At 35.8% G+C, this 21,702-nt stretch overlaps 1 protein-coding gene across 6 annotated transcripts in view; it reads left to right on the top strand.

Annotated features, from left to right (window-relative positions):
• Window positions 1–21,702, top strand: part of PACSIN2 (protein kinase C and casein kinase substrate in neurons 2) — a 63,014-nt gene that overhangs the window by 26,785 nt on the left and 14,527 nt on the right. For 3 of the 6 annotated variants that reach the window (XM_086757427.1, XM_086757421.1, XM_086757398.1), the window contains exons 2-6: window positions 4,823–4,892; window positions 6,710–6,799; window positions 7,882–7,992; window positions 20,084–20,240; window positions 20,992–21,227. In XM_086757427.1, coding sequence (XP_086613553.1) covers window positions 7,933–7,992; window positions 20,084–20,240; window positions 20,992–21,227 — 453 coding nt within the window. In that variant the 5' untranslated portion in view covers window positions 4,823–4,892; window positions 6,710–6,799; window positions 7,882–7,932. The remainder of the gene's footprint in view (window positions 1–4,822; window positions 4,893–6,709; window positions 6,800–7,881; window positions 7,993–20,083; window positions 20,241–20,991; window positions 21,228–21,702) is intronic. The other 3 variants (XM_086757405.1, XM_086757413.1, XM_086757437.1) reach the window with 3 other exon arrangements.

Raw genomic sequence — 21,702 nt, 5'->3', positions numbered from 1 at the left:
TTAAGTTTCGCTTATTTAATAATATATTCAAACTATGCTTGATAAAATGTAATGACTAAAATAGCTGTTCTTATTCCTTATATTATGCATTGTGAAATTTGTATGTTGTAAAGTTTCAGTCACATGGTGTTGATGTGCCTGGAGAATTTTATTTCAGATACTGTCTTCTCACTGTAGTTGGGTTTTCTTCTTCCACATGTGGTAAATATCAAGGAAATTTAAACTGCTTTAACTGCCCTTCTGATGTGTGCTATAACTATGGCTTGAATGTGTGTTCACTGCTTGCATATTTAGGCAGTGAATTAATGCTATTGTCAGTGTTTTTCTATTGCGTGTTACACAGATAGCAATTAACAAACACGAATATGGGTGTGTATAATACAGTAGCGAGGAAGTTGTGGGGAACCAAGGAGTGTCAAGTCAGAGGGTTTATTTAATTGGCATTTAACACCAGCTTTGATTGCTGACTGGAGAATGGGGAGGGGGAAAGACGACCAAGAAGCAATCACACATCTGCAGAAGCCCCTTAGCTCTGCTGTCCTCTGGCTGGACTGAAGCCAGACAGCTCCTTTCCTTGGCTCCCACCGCATCTCTCTTGGCCTGGTGGCTTACACGCCCTCCCTCCTGGTTCCTACCAGGTTCTGGCCACTTCTCACTCCTTTTCCTGCTGCCTGCAGGCCACAGAAGTACAAGGAATCTCTTGTTACTCTTAGTTATGGTTATGAGTGACTAGTACGAACTAGTAGCTTCTGTACTATTTAATGTCATTTTATGTGGTTTGATAACTGAAAAATGTCTAGGTGGCAAAATACTCAGGCATTCAAACTAGGAGATATAAGAATAAATATTGCTCACAGTCTGAGGAGCCTACATAATAGGAAATGTACACAGTTACAAACTGTGTAAGCATACATTTCCTAGATTCCTTCCTTCAGTGTTCAGGATATAGGGTTCACCAAATGGATTGCTGTCAGCTTCTTTGAAAAAAAAAAAAAAGGACTTGGTGTATGGCTCTGCTAATTTTAACATACAGGCTGAATTCTTCAGGAAGTAGTGACTGAATTTCCTTTTACGGACTTTTCTCTGGTATTTGTTGCTGTAGTTGTTTTCTTGGCAGAGACTAAGGAATTTCCTTAAATCTCTGTGAAAAAGGGTGCTATTCTCCCTATTTTATAGATTGAAGAATAAGAATTACGCCCAAGTCGTTGATTTGAGACTCTGCATTTGAAAGTCTAATGCCTGACTTCTTTTAATAACTTGAGTTCATATTTACTGATTGCAATTAGAAGAGTTCACAGAACTGAGTAGTAGTAGTAGTGGTCTGATGCATTTGTTCCCTGCACCTAGGGGCTAGAATTCCTTGATGTCACTTGAATGTGTAAATCAAAACAACCTTTTTTATTAAAGTTACTTGTATTTTTGTATTTACTTTGCATTTATGGACTTCGCAGTGTCAATAGCTGTGATTCTTAACAGGTTTTGGTACATGATTTCACAATATTACTAAAGAATTTTTGTAACTTTTTTCTCACTATGAAAAAGGTAAATTGCAACTCTGAGGAAACTGCGAACTCCTATAGGGCAAGTTCTTTGGGCAGAATGGAAAAGGAAGCAATGTCTAAATTACTTTATTTAACCAAGGAATACAAGATATAGCATATTCATGGTAGCTACACTTGGTAGCAAACCACAACAGTTTGTACTTAAAGCATGGGACATGCTTCTGTACAATGAAGTGTCCTTTTCTGTGTGGAACAAAACCTCAGACTTCAGTGAGTAAGAAGGAAAAATACTATACCTGAAAATTTTTATGAGCAGCTAATCCAAGTTGAGTGGTGTCCTTGTACATAGTATTCCACTCCCTAGTCGTGAAACTTAGAATCCTGCTGAGTCAGGTCAGCAGTGACAAGTCCTCTCGTTCAAAAAATAAGCTTAAAAGGTAATGTGACCAGGTGTTTTTCTCTTCTATAGGCTGGTAGACTGTCTATCTGAGCTGGCTCTGTAGAGTCCTTGGAGAAAACAGAAGGCTGATATTAATGGCTGAAGAGATCATTTGATTTTCTAAATATGTATTTATTTTTTTTCTGTCTCTCATCTTACATCTCATTATACACTGAAATAAGTTGCGCAGGGAGGTTGTGCAGTCTCCATCCCTGGAGATTTTCAAGACCTGACTGTAAAACGCCCTGAGCAACCTGGTCTGACACTGCTGAAGGATTCTGTAATTCTATGATTCTGAGATTTTCTCTGTTGTAGACCATTTTGTCACCTAGAGCCATTTGCCTTGCTTTAAAGCAGCCTATTGTACATGAGAGAATAATTGGAACAGATAACTATTATGTTGTGTTGACACTGAGAGCTTCTGTCAGTTCTTTCTGTTCTAGAAACTGAAGTTTTAGAAGTAAGGCACGAGGAGTCACGTCTCCTGTTTGTTGTCTGGATTGTACATTTTGAGAAATGTTGATCAGGTCTGCAGGACAAGGCTGTGTGGTGTTGCCTTCAGGTTTCAAGTATTTGAAATAATCTTTCATCTGCACGCATTCTTTGTGTTGGAATATCGGATTCTGAATCTATGCTTTCTCATCATAGGATTCAGTGAGCAGCACTGAGACCTTAATTAGATTTTATTTGGGTTTTTTTGTTTTTTTTTTTTTCAATACTATCTTTTGGAATTATAGTGAAGTATCTAATCAAAATAGACATCATCTTCCAAGGGGATTCAGAATTTTAAAATGTTATCTTTCAACAAACAGCCCTACCTCTTTCACAGTAAGAGTTCATCAAACAAATTAATCTGTTATTGGTGGCGGGGGAGAAATAAACTGAAGGGTTTCTTTTAAAGTTTTTTTTTCACTTTTACTGTTGGAAAACACCTTAAGAGAAGCTTTGGAATTCACTGGATTATTTTAGTATCTTAAAAGTCTGTTTGTTGTGTGTTGTGCTAATCTCTACCACCTGACTCATGAAGAAAAAGGAAGTAAAAAAAAAAAAAATCTAGTATTTTCACATGAATGAAACAAGGATTTTTGTAAACTGCTTTCAAGATAACAGCATCAAAAACAATTTCTTGAGAGCAGAGGCAGCATATTCTATTCAGATGGTTTTGTGTGCAGTATCTGAAGGTCTGCTTGCTCATTATTAGTTAATATTTTCTAAAATCCTCATGTGTTAAGCCTTCAGGATATTTATAGCAATTCTTTTCACACAGTAGGACACTAGCAGTAGAGAAGAAATTCAAGGTTTTTAGCATATAGCATTGCTAGAGTGTTCCCTAAGAGGAAGCTTTAAAGTCTCATTTACTTACTTATTGGTTAGCTTCCTTGTGTCAAAGATTAATGTATCCTAATTTAAAATAATTGCTTAAAAATCACTAAGTCAAGAAACTTGAGCCTTGCTTGTTTGCACCATTTCTGTAGCTATTACAGTATGGACTATTTAGTATATAGTTACTTTTTTTTCAGTTAGGCTGCTGCTTTGTGGTTTATTTTTAGCCTACGTATGTTCTCTTAGCTAATGTGTGCTGGGACTTCCTATGACAAACAGCTCTGAACTCGTAAGGCTTTCTCTGTGTTACTTCACTTTTGGTGATTTATGTGCCTATGGTGACACAGGTGTAAAAACTTGTTTTAAGACCTTTGAACCCCATGATTAGTAAAATGTTGGTGTTTTGGGTTTTAATGGAAATTCCAAAGTTCTTTAACACAGGGGAAGAAAATAAGTTACGAGATTTCATTTGTGTTGGCCAAGAGCGTGATCCAGAGGTGGTTTCTATTCAGTGAAGGTCTTTAATCTGCCTTCTGGGGAAAATTAGCGTTACATCTTTACCTTTGCTAACTTCCTGCTTCCATAATTATTGAATCAATTGGCCAATTTCAAACAAATGTTATATAAGAGCAGAGATGAAGATACACATTTCTTATCAGTTTCATGAAAACTGGCAGCTGGATGGGAGAAACCTAAACTGATGTACCTGCTCAAGAAAATCTTAATGTGAGCTTGGTAATAGTCTTTCCTGTTGGTGAGCTGGTTTACCAGTCATTGTGAAGGTGGGTGGAAACTGCTAGAGTACTGTGCTGCTGCTTGCTCAGCAAGTAGTTGAGGGACAAGAAAAAGGCAGTGTAGGTACTCCTTCCTTTTGTGGGAATACAGGAGCTGGGTGTGTGCACCATGCTTTCCTGTGGAGTTATGGGTTCTGCTGCAATCTAGCTGACCAAAGAACCCACAACTTCGTGAGATGCAGGTGATCATGTGTGGAGAATCTGAGCAGAACTCATATCTTCCGTCATCTTAATCTGAATTTCCAAGACTTTATACTGACAGCCTTAGTTATTCATAGGTTTACTTTTTATAGTGAAATGGAAGATCCTGCAAATCAAAGGGCAATGAACTTTCATTGTGAAACCTCTGCAAATTCACTTGAAAGATGGAAGAACCAAACCCTAACAAAAAATGTGCTAAAGGACTGACTGCTGTAATAATTCTATTTCATGAGGGTAGCATGAGTCATACCACTTAGTGTTCCTATCTCAGTATTCAGTTTATTTTTAAGTAGTGCTGTACAAATAGTGTTTTTCTGTGCCAGTTGTTGCTATGACTTCATAATATTTCCCTAAATACGCTTGCTCATACTTTCTCACAGGATAGTATTTGGCATGTAAAAACCTTAAATCCATCAGAATTTCCTGAGTGTTGATAATTTTCATGCTTTTATGGAAAAAGGGATAGCTCTGTATATTACGTAGTTTTAGTTGAGAAGGAAGAAAAGTTTAAAAAAGTCTTCACAACCTGTTCCCTCGTTTACGAAAATGTTCCTCTGTTTCAGCTTTTCCAATTTTCCTATGTAGCTTTTCAGATTAAATTTCCAGCACTGGTATTAGGCTATTTCATTAAAGGTAGGCAAACACTATATTATTACTTCAGAACACTTTCACTATCTTTTTTTTTTTTGTTGTTGTTGGAGGGGAAAGAATACTTGTTATGTGGTTGGATGGGGTGGGACAGGTGACTTGTTGAAACTTTCCCTTTAGGCTTATACTTTTGCATAAGGGTTTATTTTTCTAAGATGCTGAACTCCACAGTTGTCTGCCTGATCTCTTCCAAATAGCAGTAAACACTTTGGTTGAAAGATCTTGGTGTACTATAGAAAAACAACTATAAACCTTCCTGAGAACATCTGGAATCTTGTTCCTTCCCTTGTTCTGCATGACATGCTTGGGTCACACACTGGCCTCAATCGCTTACTTGGTTTCAGAGTATGCGGACGTTAACGCTGCCTTAATGGGAAAAAGGCGATAGGACACAAACAGTTAACAGAATTTAGCTAGCAATGTTTATTGATCTAACAAGTTGTCTTTAAACTCTAGATCTCCCTCTGATCAGGTAAAATAGTATCAGAAATTATAGTTAAGGATACCACTGCATAACCTTCTAGTTTTGTGAAAACTTCAAACAAACTCTTAGAAAGGGGTGCTTAATGTCAAACTATTCTTTCGAGTTTATCCAACTAGTTGCAACTTTATTGCACTTTTGTTTCCTCCTTGTGCTGCTTATGGCTATCTAAGAAAGGCTGTCAGAAGGTATAATCACTTACAATTGCGATCTTTCCTTACCTTGATGTATTGTAAGAAATGCAAAGGCCAAAATTCATCTGGAAGGAACACATTCCATGTAAAGGTGTGCTGCTAAGAAACTGATAATTTATAGTGTTATAATGCACTTTTCCCTCTTAGTTCATTAAAAGTACAGGTGGAAAAGTGGGCTTTTGGTAATTAATAACAACATAATAAGTTGAACGTTGTTACACTACATGTAAAAATACTTCATCTCAATATATCATCCTATCTCAATATATCTTCCTGTTTAGTTGTTGCCATTTTGCAGAACCCTTCCTGTATTTTTGTCTATCTTTTAAAAATAAAAATTTAACAATTTGTTCCTGTGTAGTTTTCAGTTCTGTATTCAGTGTTAAGGTTATTTAAGCTTTCTGTGATTATGACTGTGGAAATGAGTTGGTTGAAAAATTGGGAGAAACAGCTTGTCTTCCCAGTCAGAGCTTTTCTGTGTTCTGTTTGTGCTGGAACTATCCAAACAACTGTTGTTTCAGCAGCTAATTTTTGTTACAAACAAGTAGTGTGTGCCTGCCCTTATGGCACAGTTATTTTCAGGGTATCTAAGAAATGCGAATTAGTGTTGAATTCTCCTTGGCCTTGGAGGCTTTCCGTTCCATTTCTCTCAGCAGCGTGTTATAACCACCAGGTCACAAGGTGGGCCAGGTTTATAGGCATTTTCTACTCTTCATTTTGAAGTGGCCCTGTTTCATTAGGGGAAGCAAGATTCACAGGGTAAAAGAGAGAGGAAGCTTCACCTTATAGTCTAATGCTAAAAGTATTAATCTACTGCTAAAGGTATGCATCCCAGCTCCAGGGGGTAAAATCTGTTTACCCATATGTAGCCCTGGCAGTAGTTGTAGGCAAACTTGATGGGAGAAATCTAAACAGGAGAATTTGATGAAGTATCTGTAGAGATTAAGCAGAGGGTTTGCATGTGTGTGTTGTGGCATGGAGCTGTTTCCTTCCTTTCCTGCCTCTTGGTCTCCACCCCACAAACTGCATTTGTGGATGTAAATGCCTGAATTTTTGCCTCAGTACTGTTTTTGATACTTATCTTCAATGTTAGGTTAGGGTAACACCATTTTTTTTTTTATACACAGTGCTTTATAAAGTCATCTCCTTCGATGAGGATAGGTCATGTTTTTCTTCCATGCAGCTGTGTCTGTGTAAAGTGAGAATACCTGAATTGTGTAAGTACTAACTTCCAATAAAGATCAAAATTTGGAGTTAATTTTTTTTTCCTTTCTTGTTTGTTTTGGTAAAACCCCCCAGTGAAATAGTATTGTAATGTGTCACAAATGAAATACAGTAAAACTAGATGCGAGAGCTTCAACTTCTAGGCGAAGTAATTGTTAGCTTCAAGGACAACAGCTGTCATGGAGCTGTAACTTTTTACTTGGTACATGTAGAATAGTAGATAAGTGCATCATACTATAATTTAGAATCTATTATCTGTTTTAAAATGCACAAGAGTGGTGACAAGGAAATAACAAGTAGCTCAGGTAGTTACTATCCTAGTAAGAGATCTAGTCACAGATCTCACAGGGCAAGATAACTGGGGCTGTCTCGGTATCATAAACTGTACTAAAACTTTTGGGAAGGAGGCTGGTCTTGTCTCCTGCCTTTTACTTGCGTAGCTGCAATGCTCTTCACGTTTTTGCTTTACATTGTTACTGAAGAAGCATATTTTGCATTTGTGAAAGCCTTTTTAGCTTTTAAGTAGATTATTTGAATTTAAAATTCTTACAGAAATAAAACTTTTTCCTTCTGAAAACTTTTTTATTTTTCTTTAAGGCCAGAAGCACTTGTTGATTTAAATATTTCTGGTGGGTTTCATTGTAGAATATAGTGTTCCAGTGAAAAAGGAATAGGAAGCAATGCAGGTTATTGTATGAGTAGCAAAGGTCAGTTGATTGTCTCTTCTGGAATGCTTTGAAATTGAATACTTACTGAGTAAGTGTCATGCTGCTCAATCTTTTCTTTTGGTCGTAATAGGAAATTTTATGATCAAATAAGTTCAAGAATTCAGTGAAATTTGATATAGGCAGAGGGACTGAATGTTTTCAGGACAGCAAATGTCATGATAGGAGTAAAGAACTTTGTGTGGTAGAATAGTGTTCCGTTGTGAAACGTACTTATTTACATGCCATATGTTTTTCATTCGGTGCCTCTAGATGTAAAATAATTGAAGCATGCTACCTAACTTCATTTATCTTTTGATAACTGTTATTCATTAAAAATGCTAATAAATTTTTTTTGTATCTCTTTACAGATCGTGAAGGTGTTTAAGCTCTGAGTACTAACGAGCTCTGCATACATAGAAATGTCTGGCTCGTACGATGATTCTGTTGGAGTAGAAGTTTCTAGTGATAGCTTCTGGGAGGTAACCCAATGTTTTATCACAATATTTTGATTTAATTTTTCACTCCTGCTATAGAAAATCTGAGTCTTGTACATTGTAAACTGTGGAGAGAGCTGCAATACAATGTTATTGCAATCTGCAGAAATAGCCTTCAGGATAGAAATTACCTTTTAGGTTTTGACCTAATTCTGTCAAGGGTATTTAACTGGCACAAACCTGAGGATCATCCATTTGAGTAGGATATGCAATTCAGAATTGAACCTTTGTCAATTTTTATTGCTGAAAAGGGGCGTGAGCTTTTAAAATTACCAAGGGGGTTCAGATCAATGTTAAATCTAAACTAACTGGTTAAGGCTACTGTAAGTGTACATAAATTACAGATGTAAGATAGTATGTGAATGTACTATATGTCTCCTGTTTGTGTCTAGATATAAGTATAAACTTTTTTGAAATAAGTTATCTTATGCTTATTTCAATGTAAGAGCACACATGCAGAAAGATAATACAAAACACATTGTAGTATCAGTAATTTTTGCTGCCCAAATCTGAAGAAGGCTTTCAGATGTTATGGTAATTTGATTAAGCTTTAAAGAGAGCAAACTTCATAAAGCAGAAAGCATTTTACAAAAAAAAAGTTTATCGAAATAAAAATAAAGGTTTGATAGTGTAGATACCAGCATAAGTGGATGTGAGTATGGTGTCCAGATGAACTGTATTCAGTGGGGTAAATTTCTACCATGTGATTGGGAGCTCTTTTGAATTTGAACTATAGCAAACATGAAAATGGCTATGGGGAAGATGTCTGAATATTGCTGTTACCAGAGACTATGTAAGACAGCTTGGTTTTGGTGACCTAACATTGTGCTTCCTTTTAAATGAAAGCTTTCCTAGACCATTGACATGCAGTGGTGGTGGTGGTGAGGGCATATTGCATTTTGATGCAGATCTCCCATTATTTTTTGATACATTTTCTAAAAGACTAATGCCAGTGGGGTTCTTATTTAGTAGGCAGCTATCATTTTTTGCAGAGACATATTTACTGTTATGTTAAATATGTCTATCCTATTTATAAAGAGGTGGTTTAAAAATTACTGGACTTAACCCATTTTGTTGTAGGAGTGCTCTGTAGTATGACTGAGAGAGGATGTGGGACCCCTAATCTCAGAGGTGTCTGAGACTCAACTGGACATGGTCCTGAGCAACCTGACCTATCAGACCTGCTTTGAGCAGGGGGTTGGACTAGATGATCTCCAGAGGTTCCTTCCAACCTCAATTATTCAGTGATTTTTATTTTATACTGAAGCAACTTTCCTGGCAGGCTTCCTTGGTAGAAGTGTTTCAAAATAAAATAATGATGCAGTCAGGAAAAAGGAATCTTGGACCAAAGGGGATTTTTTTTATGTATGTTGGGCATCCTGTACTTGGCAGGAGAACATGACTTCTCACTGGCTATTCTGTACCAAGCTGTTGTCTTCCATCAAGTAATTGTATCTGGAACTGTAAAAGATGAATGAATGAGAATAGGAATTCTGTAAACTAGTATGATTGTTTGGACAAATGTGGTCTCAAGTATTTAATATTAAAGGATGATAAATGATCAGAAATATCAATTAGCCTAAGCTAGGACCTCTATGAAGCATAGTTCGAATGTATTTAACACTTATTATAGGTGGGTTAAAGGTGTTCTTTGTGTTTGTGCTATTGGTGACTTATTTTATATCACTTTGTAAGGACTACTTCTTAATCCATTTCTTTGGACACTTTTCTGTGTATTCCTTACAAAAGGTTAGAACTACAGTCTGTTTCATAAGCAATGTCAGTAGGCTAATGTGTAATGCATGAGTATATCTTTATCCTTGGATAAAAAAAAAAGTTAAGACTTCAGTATTGCAATCAGTTTATTTCCTTGTAGAATTAATTTTTTTCTCTGCTCTTTGATGTATAACCACTAAGGTTGTTACATAAGATGGTCAAGAGGAAAACTTTCAGATTGAATAATTTATTTATTTTTTTCTGAAACTTTGACTACATCAAACTGGAAAAGCAATATGTTCTGAGAGTTGACAAATGCTGACTGGAACAGGTATGCAAGTTATTCAAAGGGGAAAACTAGCATTGTTTAGATCATATTAACTAATAATATGCTAAAATCAGTTAAAAGTAATTTCCAAAATTGAAGATGCAATTATATTCTCATGAAATGGGTTCAGTTCATTAACAGTTCTAGAGAGCATCTTCACGCTCACTCTTCAGGGAGTGAAACAAAGGTTTGGCTGCAGTAAAAAAATGAATCTCAATGACAAGTCAATGGCTTTGTTGCTGAAGTGACTTTAACGATGTTCACAGTATTAACAGTTTTTATGAAAGCAAAAATTGGACTTTCCATGCAATCAATGACAATATTAAAGAAAAAAAAAAGTATTTCCTTGTTCTAAGCTTTTGACAGTTTAGCAATATAAAAGGGAATATTTCACAGAATGTTGGAGTTTTGAGTTTTGAATTATGTAGGAAACACTACTTGTTTTGCTGTTCCTCTGCTTTGTGCTGTTTGATTCTTAATTCTTAGGACAAACAGATACATTTGGGAGTTTTGTGGCTACAAATGCTGATTCTTTAAAACAACATTAATAGGGATGGCTGTGTTCTTACTATGGATGTAAAGGCTTTGTCTTTTTATTTTAGCAAAGTGACTAAAGGCTTGAAATTTCAATATGTGGAAACTAGGTGGTATTTGAGTGAAACAGTACAAGTGTTATCATTGGTCAGTGCTTAAAATATCACCACTGACATTTGTGTTGTGGTTTAGAAAAAAAAAAAACCAAAAAACAACAAAGAGTAGATTAGAGAGTTCAAAAGATATACCATGTTATCATAAAGTGCTGTATATATAGCTGAAAAACTGTAGTAGGTATGCCTAAATATTTATGTAACTGCACGGAGAGCTGAAAAATGAGTGGTATGACATCCCAGGCATTCTGAGGATGGAGCTTCTATGGATACACTAAGATACTTTGAACTAACCATAAAAAAGAGTACTCTGACATAAATGATAAACAATTCTATAGTAATGGTATATTAACATTCTATGTTATATGTTATATATGTTAATTCTTTTAACAGGAAGGATTGACATGGTAGCGAATTTTGACCTTCATGCATGCTGTTCCAAAGCTGTCTTAAGAAAAACATTTCTTTCAATGGAAATAGCTGAGAGAATATGTTAAGCTAAGAAATTGCTGTTTCTTTACACTCTGATACGTACTGTAGGATGACTCCTTATTACTGGGTATTAAGCTATTCAGAAGGCTGGTAGTCTTGCAATACCCTATCATAGTGAGAAATGTGAATAATGTGGAACTTATGTTTTGGTTGACGGCTTTTATATTTGCACGTAGCATCATGTGGCAGGGAAACAGAGAAAGTGGGCTTTGGTGGGTGTTTTTTTTGTTTTGTTTGTTTGTTTGTTTTTTGTTTGTTTTTTGTGTTTTTTTTTGTTTGGTGTTTTTTTTTTTTTTTTTTAATCCCAACACTGAACAAAGTGCTTGGACTAAAGCAAAACATAATGAAAAGTGGTAAAGTACTTAAAGCTGTACTGTCCACTGCAGCATTATATAGGATATTTTGAATGATTGCTTTCATACAGGAATAGTTTTGTTGTGACCTTTGCGTTCTACTTCTGTGCATTTCTGTGAGAGTAACTGCATTTTGACACGCATGCATGATTCTAGCGTGGAAGTGTTTTGGTTTTTATATACTTCTGATTATTTGTTTGAGTGAATAATTAAGGTATCCAGCAGTTTCCTTAGGCCAAGTAATGCCTTGGCAGAATGTACTATTTAACTTTAAACCTTGTCTTTCTACGGAGAAGCCTGATGAAACAATAAGACAGGAATTATCCTTCAGATCCAGAGTTAAGAGGGGGAAGATTTGTCAGGCTTCTGCTGTTGGTAGAATAGAAACCTAAAGTAAAGGAAGTCCTATGCAAGTCTTAATAAATTTAACTTAAGAATAACTCTTCAGTGTTAAATGAGATGTGGAAACTAACAGCAAGCCTGTTAAACCGAATTACCAAACTCTTGTAAACTTCTGGTTTGGAGCCATCTTTCCAAACTAAATTTGACTCTGTTTTAGTCTAAATCTTGTCCCTTTTCCATGTGTTCTGAATTGGTTATTTTGTTTCCGAAGATTGCAACTTTGAATTCTAGACTTAATCTGTCTCAAAAGGGATAACTGAACTGCTTTGATCAATGTATTTTGTCTGATTTGATTAGAAAAGATCTGGTGTCTCTGGAATGTCACCCGTAGTACTTTGTGCCTCAGGTAACAAGAAGTAAAGAACTCTTAATCAATTTGGAAGTTGTATTGTTTCTGCAGATTTTGTCATTTGCACTCTTTCAGTAGAGGTTTTTAAGATATTTGGCACAATAGATTTTTCTTTGTTTTAAAGGCAGCCTGCAATTTGTTAAAAGCCACCTTGCTATGTTTTACTGCCACAGCTGAAAGCAGTGAAAGTATTTAAACTTGGCCCTGGCACAGAAGAGAGAGTCTGGCAGGGTGAGCTTTTCAGTTTGTTCCCTCACACTCCAAAATAGCTCAAAATTATTTACCTTTGGAGTGTGCTGCAAAGCCCATCCTTTTTTTTTTGAAAGACATGTAGGAAAGAGTGAGGTGGCTGGGTGTGGGACCTATCTGAAGAACTTACTGTGAAAACTGTTTTTTGCTCACTGTATATCTTTGAAACTAAACCACTTCTATTTCTTGAATGTTGATGTTCTTTTGAGCTGATAATAAGAACTATATTTTATAAAATGTTGATAAATTAACTTCAAAATTTTTGCCTTTTGCTGTTGATAGAAATTTAACACAGTGTTATCTTTAGGAAATAAAGCACTTGGTTCTTAATCAGTTTTCTGGCTCTAAAAGTGTTTACTTTCTTTTGGAGTTGTCACTGCCTTTGCTAGGGGGTTCCTTAGTAACTAGTAAAGATAATTACTAGCAGTTTGATCACATTTAAAAATGTGAATCTATATGGTTGCATAGTATTAAACTTACTGCTCTAACTTTTTCTAGTTGCATATGCTTAGACTGTCCACGGAGGAATTCAATGCAGGTTACTTCATCTATTAAGCTTTTTTTATTAGGTTGCTATTTCAATACTGTTCATGGAAACTTCCAGTTCTGGCATTGAGAGTCAAGCTCAATGCATGAAATTCAGTATGAACAGCAATTTGTTTATTTTAAAGACTAGTATCTTTTTTATTACTACATAAATATTGTTATCATGTTCAGATTTGTGTTTGGGAAATAGTTGTCTTGTTGAAAGGGAACTGGAGAAGTTGCTGTTTGGACTTGTGTTGTTGGTGTTGACTTACTGCAGATATATCAGTCAGATAATGTGAGTGGGGCAAATCTTAGGCATAGGTAGTATCTTGTATCAGAACAGCTGATGTATCTTTCCAGAAGCCTATTTTTTTTTTAGTTATATCTTTCTTTTGCATTAAATAGAAATAGCAGCAGCTTTCACAATTAAATTGAGGAATTTTTTCAGTATTTAGTAAACTCAAGCTACTACTAAAAGTTTTTTGTCTTCTAGCAGGATGATAAATCCTTTTCAGGAGGTGAAATCTCTTATTGTCCTCTAATTTGTCCAGGTGTTTACCAAATAGGAGCACTTTAGGAGACAGAGAATTTTGTATATGTTTTCCTGTAAGAGCAAGAAATTGCAAAATAGTAAAAAAAGACAGTCTGAGAGATAATTGCCACAGTAACAGTGGAGGATTTAATCAAAGTTTGAGTTGTAGTAATGCCTTAATTTATTCAAGAAATTGAAGCTTCTTGTTCATTCTTCATTTTTCTAGCAAGCTTCAGTGTACTTTGATGTATCTGGTTAAGCTCTTGACTCTGGGTGCAGAAATTTTTTAACAGCAAGGAATCTTGTTATGCTCCAAGAAGAAATTCCTTCGTCTGTGTTACGTAGCTGACAGGGGTGGCATGCCTCGGGTTATCAAAGGTTATTGCTGATAGCCTGGAGCAGGATGGTAGTAATTTTTCCAAGGGAAAATGGAACATTTGGAACACAATGTGCAATTTGAAACCCTCTGTATTTCTTTCTCATCTGTCATATGAACTCTCAGCATTTGCATGACTGCTGGAAATATGTCTCGGTTTGTCATAATCATTCATACCACTTTCTTACATGCAAAAATACTGTGGTAAAACTGGTTAATTCCAACATTGTACTGCTTTAGTAAAACACAGGACATGGACAACCCTATTGGCCTTATTCTACTGAAGTAGTTTTGAAATGCATGTGAAATAATTTGGTATCTTAATAAATCAAAGGCCAATTTTTGTGATGCATTTTATTAATGAAGCTTTGGCCTTATGCTTGCTAATCACTATTATGGTGGAAAATGCCTTGAGCAAGCTGAGACCAATTCTATTGTTCACTTAGATACCTGTGAAGGTAAGAAAGGAGATGAGTAAGCATTCCTAGAGATCAAAGTAGAAGTGTATGCATATCTTGCAAGGTAAGACATCAAAAGGAATAGCTACCCTGCCCATGGAAGTGCTTATTTTTAATGAGCTGTGGGTATCTCACAGGCTGCGTGCCACTTATACCTTAGATGTGAGTCCTTACTCTCCCTTATTTTCTACTGGCATCAGCAATATGGAGCCCTCTCCGTTTATTGCAGGGGTGTTTAACTGCCCTGTGAAAACACCTACTTGTAAAAAAAAAAAAAAAAAGGTCATTCTAAACAGCTGGCATTAGCTGTATGAGCTTAGGTCTGTGACTGATTCCCTTGGAGGACAGGCCCTGGTGTGCTTTTTGAGGTACTCAGCACGTGGCTTTCATTGCATTCTGAAGTGTTTGCTGAGAGATCCACTAGCAAGATAAGATTTTTCACCTTACTCAGAAAGGGGAAGTTGATCCCCTGTGTAGTATGGGTCAAACAAATTTGGTCACCATTCCCATTCTCCTCACTGCTCAAAAAGCCCAAAGCAGGGCCCAACACTCTAGAGAGCAGAGGCAGCTTATCTGGACATGCCTCCAGCGAACTGCATTATAAGTTGTCTGCTCAGATGGTCTTGGTCCTGTCTATTTGGTACTTCTGATATGTCTGCTTCATGCCTGCTACTGTCAACCAACATCTACGTCAGGTGGAGTTGGAGTATGTGTTGGATGCAGGGACTTTAGAGAAGCTCGCAAAACTCACTCTTGAATATTGAAAAGCTGTTCCTATGTTGAGGGATTTCACTTACCTGCCAATGAATGCTTTTTGCTAATGAAGCAGACTGTTCTGTTTTGCTTTTTTCATTTTAAAAATACTTGGACTCTGCAATAGTAGATTCCTGTCATATCTCCTATAAGCATATTTTCCCGTCCTCTTAACATTGAACAATATAATGGTCTCCATTTATATTGCCAGGTGTTTGCTTACCAGTATGCTTGGCTTTAGATTTTGTGGGTTTAAGAGCTTCCTCAGGATTTTTCTTGCAACCAGTGGTGAACTTATATGGGTAAACTTACAAAATTTAAATACACAGAACAAGTGCTTGTAGGTACTTTGGACTGATATGTACTAATTATGCGCCAAGATAATTATTTTTATTTGCAAAAAGTCCCACAGTATTATAGATGTTAATGCTGGTTGAAGTGTTTGGAAACTTCCTGTTTGATGTAGCTGGAAAGAAATTGTACTCATGGTTAAATGGAATGCCGAAAATACTAAGTGTGTCCCCATATTGGCTATCAGCATGTGTGGGTTTGACTATGAGCTTTCAAAGCTCATTACTGTGTTTCCTGCCTATGAATATTTGCCCATAAAAAACCCTTGTCTGCTATGGTCAGTTCATAAAGGCTGACTAGTTATGAGTAAGCTAGGCAAGCTTGGAAAAAGAGTTGTCATTAAATGTTACTTAAGGTATTTGAAACTCCTGAAATATTTGCGGTTGTAACAATTATAATGATATACTAAAATTAACTGACTGGACTTCAGCAACAGCTGAACGTTTGCCACTTTCTGGGCTGCTAATAAATTAAAATACCTTTTTTTTTTTTTTTTTTTTTTTTTTTTTTTAATTCACTGTACCAGAAAAACCTGCTAAGTGTGTTTTAACTCTTTATAGGCTTTTATCCTACTCTATGAAAATACTTTAAAAAAATCTATTAGTTGAGGTAAAGGAGTCTAGATAATTTAAGACTCTCCTTTTGTGTTTAGTGCTGTGAAATTGTAAAATAATGAGGCTGTAAGCGCTTAAATATTCCCACTAAAGACCATATCAGTGACAGCACTTTGCTACTTTAGTACACTAGTGATCACAAAGGAGAGGTGACTAGACTGCTAACTCTACGAGGCTAAATGCCTCGTCACTGTGTGCTTGTGTGTTTTTTTCTCTGATTATTGCAGATTCTCTAAATCTTAGATTTGAGGTGACATTGTTGTGTTCATGCATGAGAGATAATACCAGAATAAGAAGGAATGTTTTGACTAAACAAAATGGAGATCTGAAGGCATCTATAGTGCCTGCAAGAGAAAATGGGGAGAAATAGTATCAACTGAGGCTCATTAGTAGCAAAGCTCAGTATTTTTTTTCAGTGGAAAAGAGGAAACTGGTGGTTAACTGAACTTGAGAAAGAAAAGCAGGGGGTGACGCAAAACTGAATTACAGCTTTCACATAATTCACTGATTGCATCAAGAAAGTGACCATTGTAGTGGTATTTTTAAGAAATAAAACCTTGGGATTATTTACTTTTGAAGTGCTTCTGGCAACTAAGGGTAAACAGCAACTGAATTTGGTATTGTGTAATAAAATTTCAGATGGGTGAAGTGTTGATGCTAAAATGAAAGCAGGATATAGGTTTTAAATATCTCTTTTCTTGAAACTGTAAGAAAGTTTATAATCTTACAGTTTCTCTTCCTGAAACAAATGCTTCATTTGTAGGACAACTAAACTAATAACTTTGTTTCTTAATTGTCTGCTGTATAACAGGAAATAACCCAATGCTCAGAATGATCAGAAAGTTGTTATTACTAGCAAAATCATATGTTCATGTACTCAGCAGTGCTAATCAAAACATCTGAGAATTGCAAGGCATTATGTAAGTGTGGCTCTGACTCAAGCAAAGAAACACAGGAATTCTTTTTTTTTTTTCTTTTCTTTTTTTCTTTTTTTTTTTTTTTTCCTGGTCAGTTGCTACAAATAAAAGAATTTGTCATTTTTGTTTCAGCTCAAATGCTTCTTGTGAAGGGGAAGGGGGAAGTCTTGCAGAATGTTTGCAGACTACCTCAGGAATTGGAGAAAATAGTATTGAATAAAACAATGTATTAAGTCATGTTTTTCTTCTCCAGAGGTCAGATACTCTTTAGTGTGTTTACAGGTTTTTAATTTAATGGTTTTAACTTATCTACAGTTAACCTAGTAGTTCCTTGGCTGCATAAAGACAAGAATTCTTTTCCCTTTACATGGCTCCATGGTCTAAATACCTTGTGCCCTCGTACCTCCAAGTCTGCCTCCTACGGTGGCAGGCTGCACATTCCACTTCTCTCAAAAAAAAAAATTGTCATTGTGGTGTCCATAACTTAAAATGCAATTATTTTAATAAACCACTAGGTTTTAAATGCCAAGCATGTAACTTATGTTCTGTCTGTCATAAAACACAGAAAAATGCTGTATTTCCAAAATTCTATCATTCCTCATAGAGCATGAAATTTGAATGTGATTTCTAACATGATTTATGTAACAGTAGTTTGTGAACTTTTTTTCTGCCTGAAAATATTAGTATAAAAGGCTTTCTTTGTATTCCAAAAGTTGTTATTTTCTAGTATAGTAGGCCTGGTTCTTTATACTAGTTCTAAACTATGATGCTAGCTCCTTCAGTCTTCCTGTGGAGAAGGAGGTAGCATGGATGAATCATATGTGGTCTGCATGCCACTCTTTAAAGGTGGACGTACGTGATAGTAGTGAGTGGACCATAATAGGTAAACTAAATTCAGTTCTCTGAATACCTGCCTGAGATTTGGCAACTGCTAGGTATTACCGTGAGGTTAGAATTTTCTCAGACAACACAAAATGAAAGCATTAAAAAAACCATGAGGCAGCCGGTTCCTATTCGGTATTAGCATTTAAAATGCTAATTTAAAATTGAAGATTTATGAAATGAAATGTTCATGCTAGGGACATAAATTCCTGGGCACATAACTGGAGACACAAATTGATGCTAATATAAGGCTTCAGTAGTTGCACTAAGCTAGCATAACCTGTTTTAACAGTCTACTTGGCTGTAAACCTTCAGCTGGAGTAATTTTGAGCAGATGAATGATTTGCCCTTCCATTACAAAGATTTTGAAAGTATTCTTTGAGGTACTTAATTTTCTTAGTGCTTTGATTACATATGTATATTATATATGTTAGTGTACAGTGTTAGTTTGAAACTGCCTACTTCTCAATTTCTATTTCTCCTGAAAATGAGAGGTTATTTTTCATACTTTCTTGTTAATAGATGAAATCTGTTTTGACATGGATGCATTGACTATCTTGATTTTTGGTGTCAGCTTCTTCGTGATGCTGGTAGCTTCTTATCTTCAATTATATTGTGACTTATGTTTAAAGGTGGGGGCTGTGTGTGTACTTTTTTACATGATTTAGACAAATCAGTGACTGCTAACTAATGCTTTTCTTAGATGCTACCTAAATTTCTTTGATCTGTTGAAATGGATCTACTCCAAAACCAAAAACATGCCCAAATGAATGCTTTGAGGCCACCATCTAAATGAATTGTTTTAGTCCTGTCATTGATGGTTTTGATTTCCTCCCCCTCGCAGCTTTGATGAGGAGTCCTAACATATGTCTGTATTTATCAGCATGTCGCTTATTTTGCCAGCACTTAATACAGGCTTTTTTTTCCCCTTTTAAGTGTATTTCACTATGTACTTTGAGGAGTTTTTCCTCAAGCAGATGCCTGCACGTACATCTGCTGACAAAATTCTGAATAAATGTGAACCTAAAAGTTGGATGGTTTCCTATACTGAAGATGTGAATCAAATATGATTCAAATGTCAAAATTACAAACACACTTTAAGTATTTGAATGTTTAATCTACTGCCTTACTGCTGATCTTTATTTTTCAGTCAGGTGGTTAAGGCAGATAAGAAACTGACTGTGATATTAAATGGGCTGTGCAAGTTCTGTTAACCGAGTTCTTATGTCTTGTTTAATGTTTACAAAAGCCAACCTGAGTGACCTTGAAATCAGTGGAAGTATTACTCTGGGAGCAGTATCAGTTTGGTTTTGTTTTTTTTTTCTCTTCAGTCACCTAGATTGCTAATTCGATGTTGGTGTGTACGCAAAAATGAAAGGGGGGGGTGTTAATTATGTAATTAATTTTCATTCTAGAGTGTGGATTTTTCTCCATATACTCATCCCTTTGTAGCTTGTACATTGAGCAGCTATGGTTGTTTTTCTTTAGAATTCGCGAGTTAATTCTAGGTATGAGAACTCCATGTCATTGCTGACAGTATCTTCCCACGTTAAATTCTACAGTATACTTTTGAAATAGTTGCTATCTAGTTTGTCAGCAGTGAAGCACAGCTGTAACAAAAGGTACATCCATTCTCTGCTCTATGTATAGTGGTTGTGCTTTTTCCATACTGCATTCTTAAACAAAAACTATTATTATGCTTGATCAAGATGTTGTAATGCTCCTTTGCGTGTCTTTGCAGTTTCATTAATCCTGAAAGATTAATAGCAGCATAAAATTAAGACAAATACAGTATTTGTATTAAATATCTTTATTATCTAAAACATTAAAAAGCAATAATAATGCAGAACAATTGCGACAACTTCCCATAATTACATTGCAGGACTAATAAAATATAGTAAAGCTTTCACTTTTAAAATTAATAACTTTTTTTACAGAAGAACTTGTGACCTTTGTGGTGTTGTTGCAGTTAGGTTTTAAGATAAATTGAAAAATACTTTATGCTATAATTGATTAATTCCTGCTAGTAGATTATCTTGTTCCTAGGTAACAGTATTTATGTTACTTAGAGATTTATCTTATTTCCAGAGCTCTCAAGTGGGAAATGTTAAGTATTTGTTTCTTCATAGGTTGGAAATTACAAGCGGACAGTAAAACGAATTGATGATGGTCACAGACTTTGCAATGATCTTATGAACTGCATTCACGAACGGGCACGAATAGAGAAGGTCTATGCTCAGCAGCTTACAGAATGGGCAAAAAGATGGAAACAGCTTGTGGAAAAAGGTAATGCATTCTGATTTGGAACTCTGAAAACTTGATCAAATGGAAAAAGCGTTTCTGTGTATCTTTGTTTTGGTAAGTACAAAGTAGAAATTTTGTATGTTTCTGACTATAATGGAGTCTTTGCAAAAGGCTTTCAGTAATATAACAAATGATCAAGCTTTTATTGATTAAAACAAACAAACTGCTCCTTTGCTAGTTTGCTTTTTTCTTACTGAAGCAGATGAATCTTGCCTCCAGTGTTGAGGTATCCAAATAAATTGAGTTCTAGAAAACTGGCTGTTTCTAGGTAACTAATGGTATAGAATACGGTTTGAAAAGTGTATCTGAATAATAAGGGGGCAGTGGTTGTTGGGGAAAAAACAGTAATAAGAGCTAGGCATTGTTCTAATGGAAGGATAATCTGATACCATTTTAATATGTTTTGAAATAGTTCATCCTTTCATGGTTATCTATGCTTCAAAAAGTATATTGAGAAATTGAAGACAATTCAAAGAGGAACTAATAGGTGGAATACTGAGAATCATGGTACATGGAGAAGGAGGCCAGACTAAATGAATATTTTTTTTTTTTTCTAGTGTAAAAATTTGTAATAGTCTAAATTTATCTGAAAATAAACTGTTCCTTTTTCTAGGTTTGTGTCAATATTGCTGTTTACAAGTGAATATAAGTCAATAGCTTTAGGTAGTTTCTTGGGAATATAAGTTCCATGTGGGTGATGGTTACTGAGAATGACACTTTCTGTTGTGTTTAGGCCCACAGTATGGAACAGTAGAAAGGGCTTGGTGTGCTTTTATGTCAGAAGCTGAAAAAGTGAGTGAACTACATCTAGAAGTAAAAGGTTCACTGATGAATGAAGACTTTGAAAAAATCAAGAACTGGCAGAAGGAAGCCTTTCATAAGCAAATGATGGGAGGATTTAAGGAAACCAAAGAAGCAGAAGATGGATTTAGGAAAGCTCAGAAACCATGGGCAAAAAAGCTGAAAGAGGTACAGCAGTAGATTATGTATTGGATATCCTGTGTTACAATATATAAATGTCTCAAATCTCTTCAAGGGAGTAAACTCCCTATCCTCTCTGCTGGACCCTCCGTTCTCAAAAAGATCTCTTAACTTTCTGTCCTCTTCTGAAAATAAGTATTTTTCTCTTGGTCTCTCCTAATCTTGGTGACTTCAGTGAAAATCTGGAAAAAGTGGAATTTAAGCTATCTTTTTAACAATATCTGGTTTCATGCATTTGAAAGTTATGAACTGCTCAAAGAAATGAGCAGGGGAAAAGTGCTTGTGAGTTTTTTTCCCTGTCATGTAACATTATTCTTAAATAACAGGTTTGTAGAAGGGGAGCAGGAGAACATGGGCACAAGACAAAAATGTTCTATTAGGGATTTTCTGTAAACCTTTTCTTGAGTCTGTTCCATGCTTCTCTAAGCTGTATAAGTGACGTTTCTGGTATGGTGAGAGAATG

Source organism: Chlamydotis macqueenii, chromosome 1 (assembly GCF_036417535.1).
Source record: "Chlamydotis macqueenii isolate bChlMac1 chromosome 1, bChlMac1.mat, whole genome shotgun sequence".
NCBI lineage: Eukaryota > Metazoa > Chordata > Aves > Otidiformes > Otididae > Chlamydotis > Chlamydotis macqueenii.
Note: the sequence above shows the minus strand (reverse complement) of the source record. Positions and strands in the feature narration are given on the sequence as shown.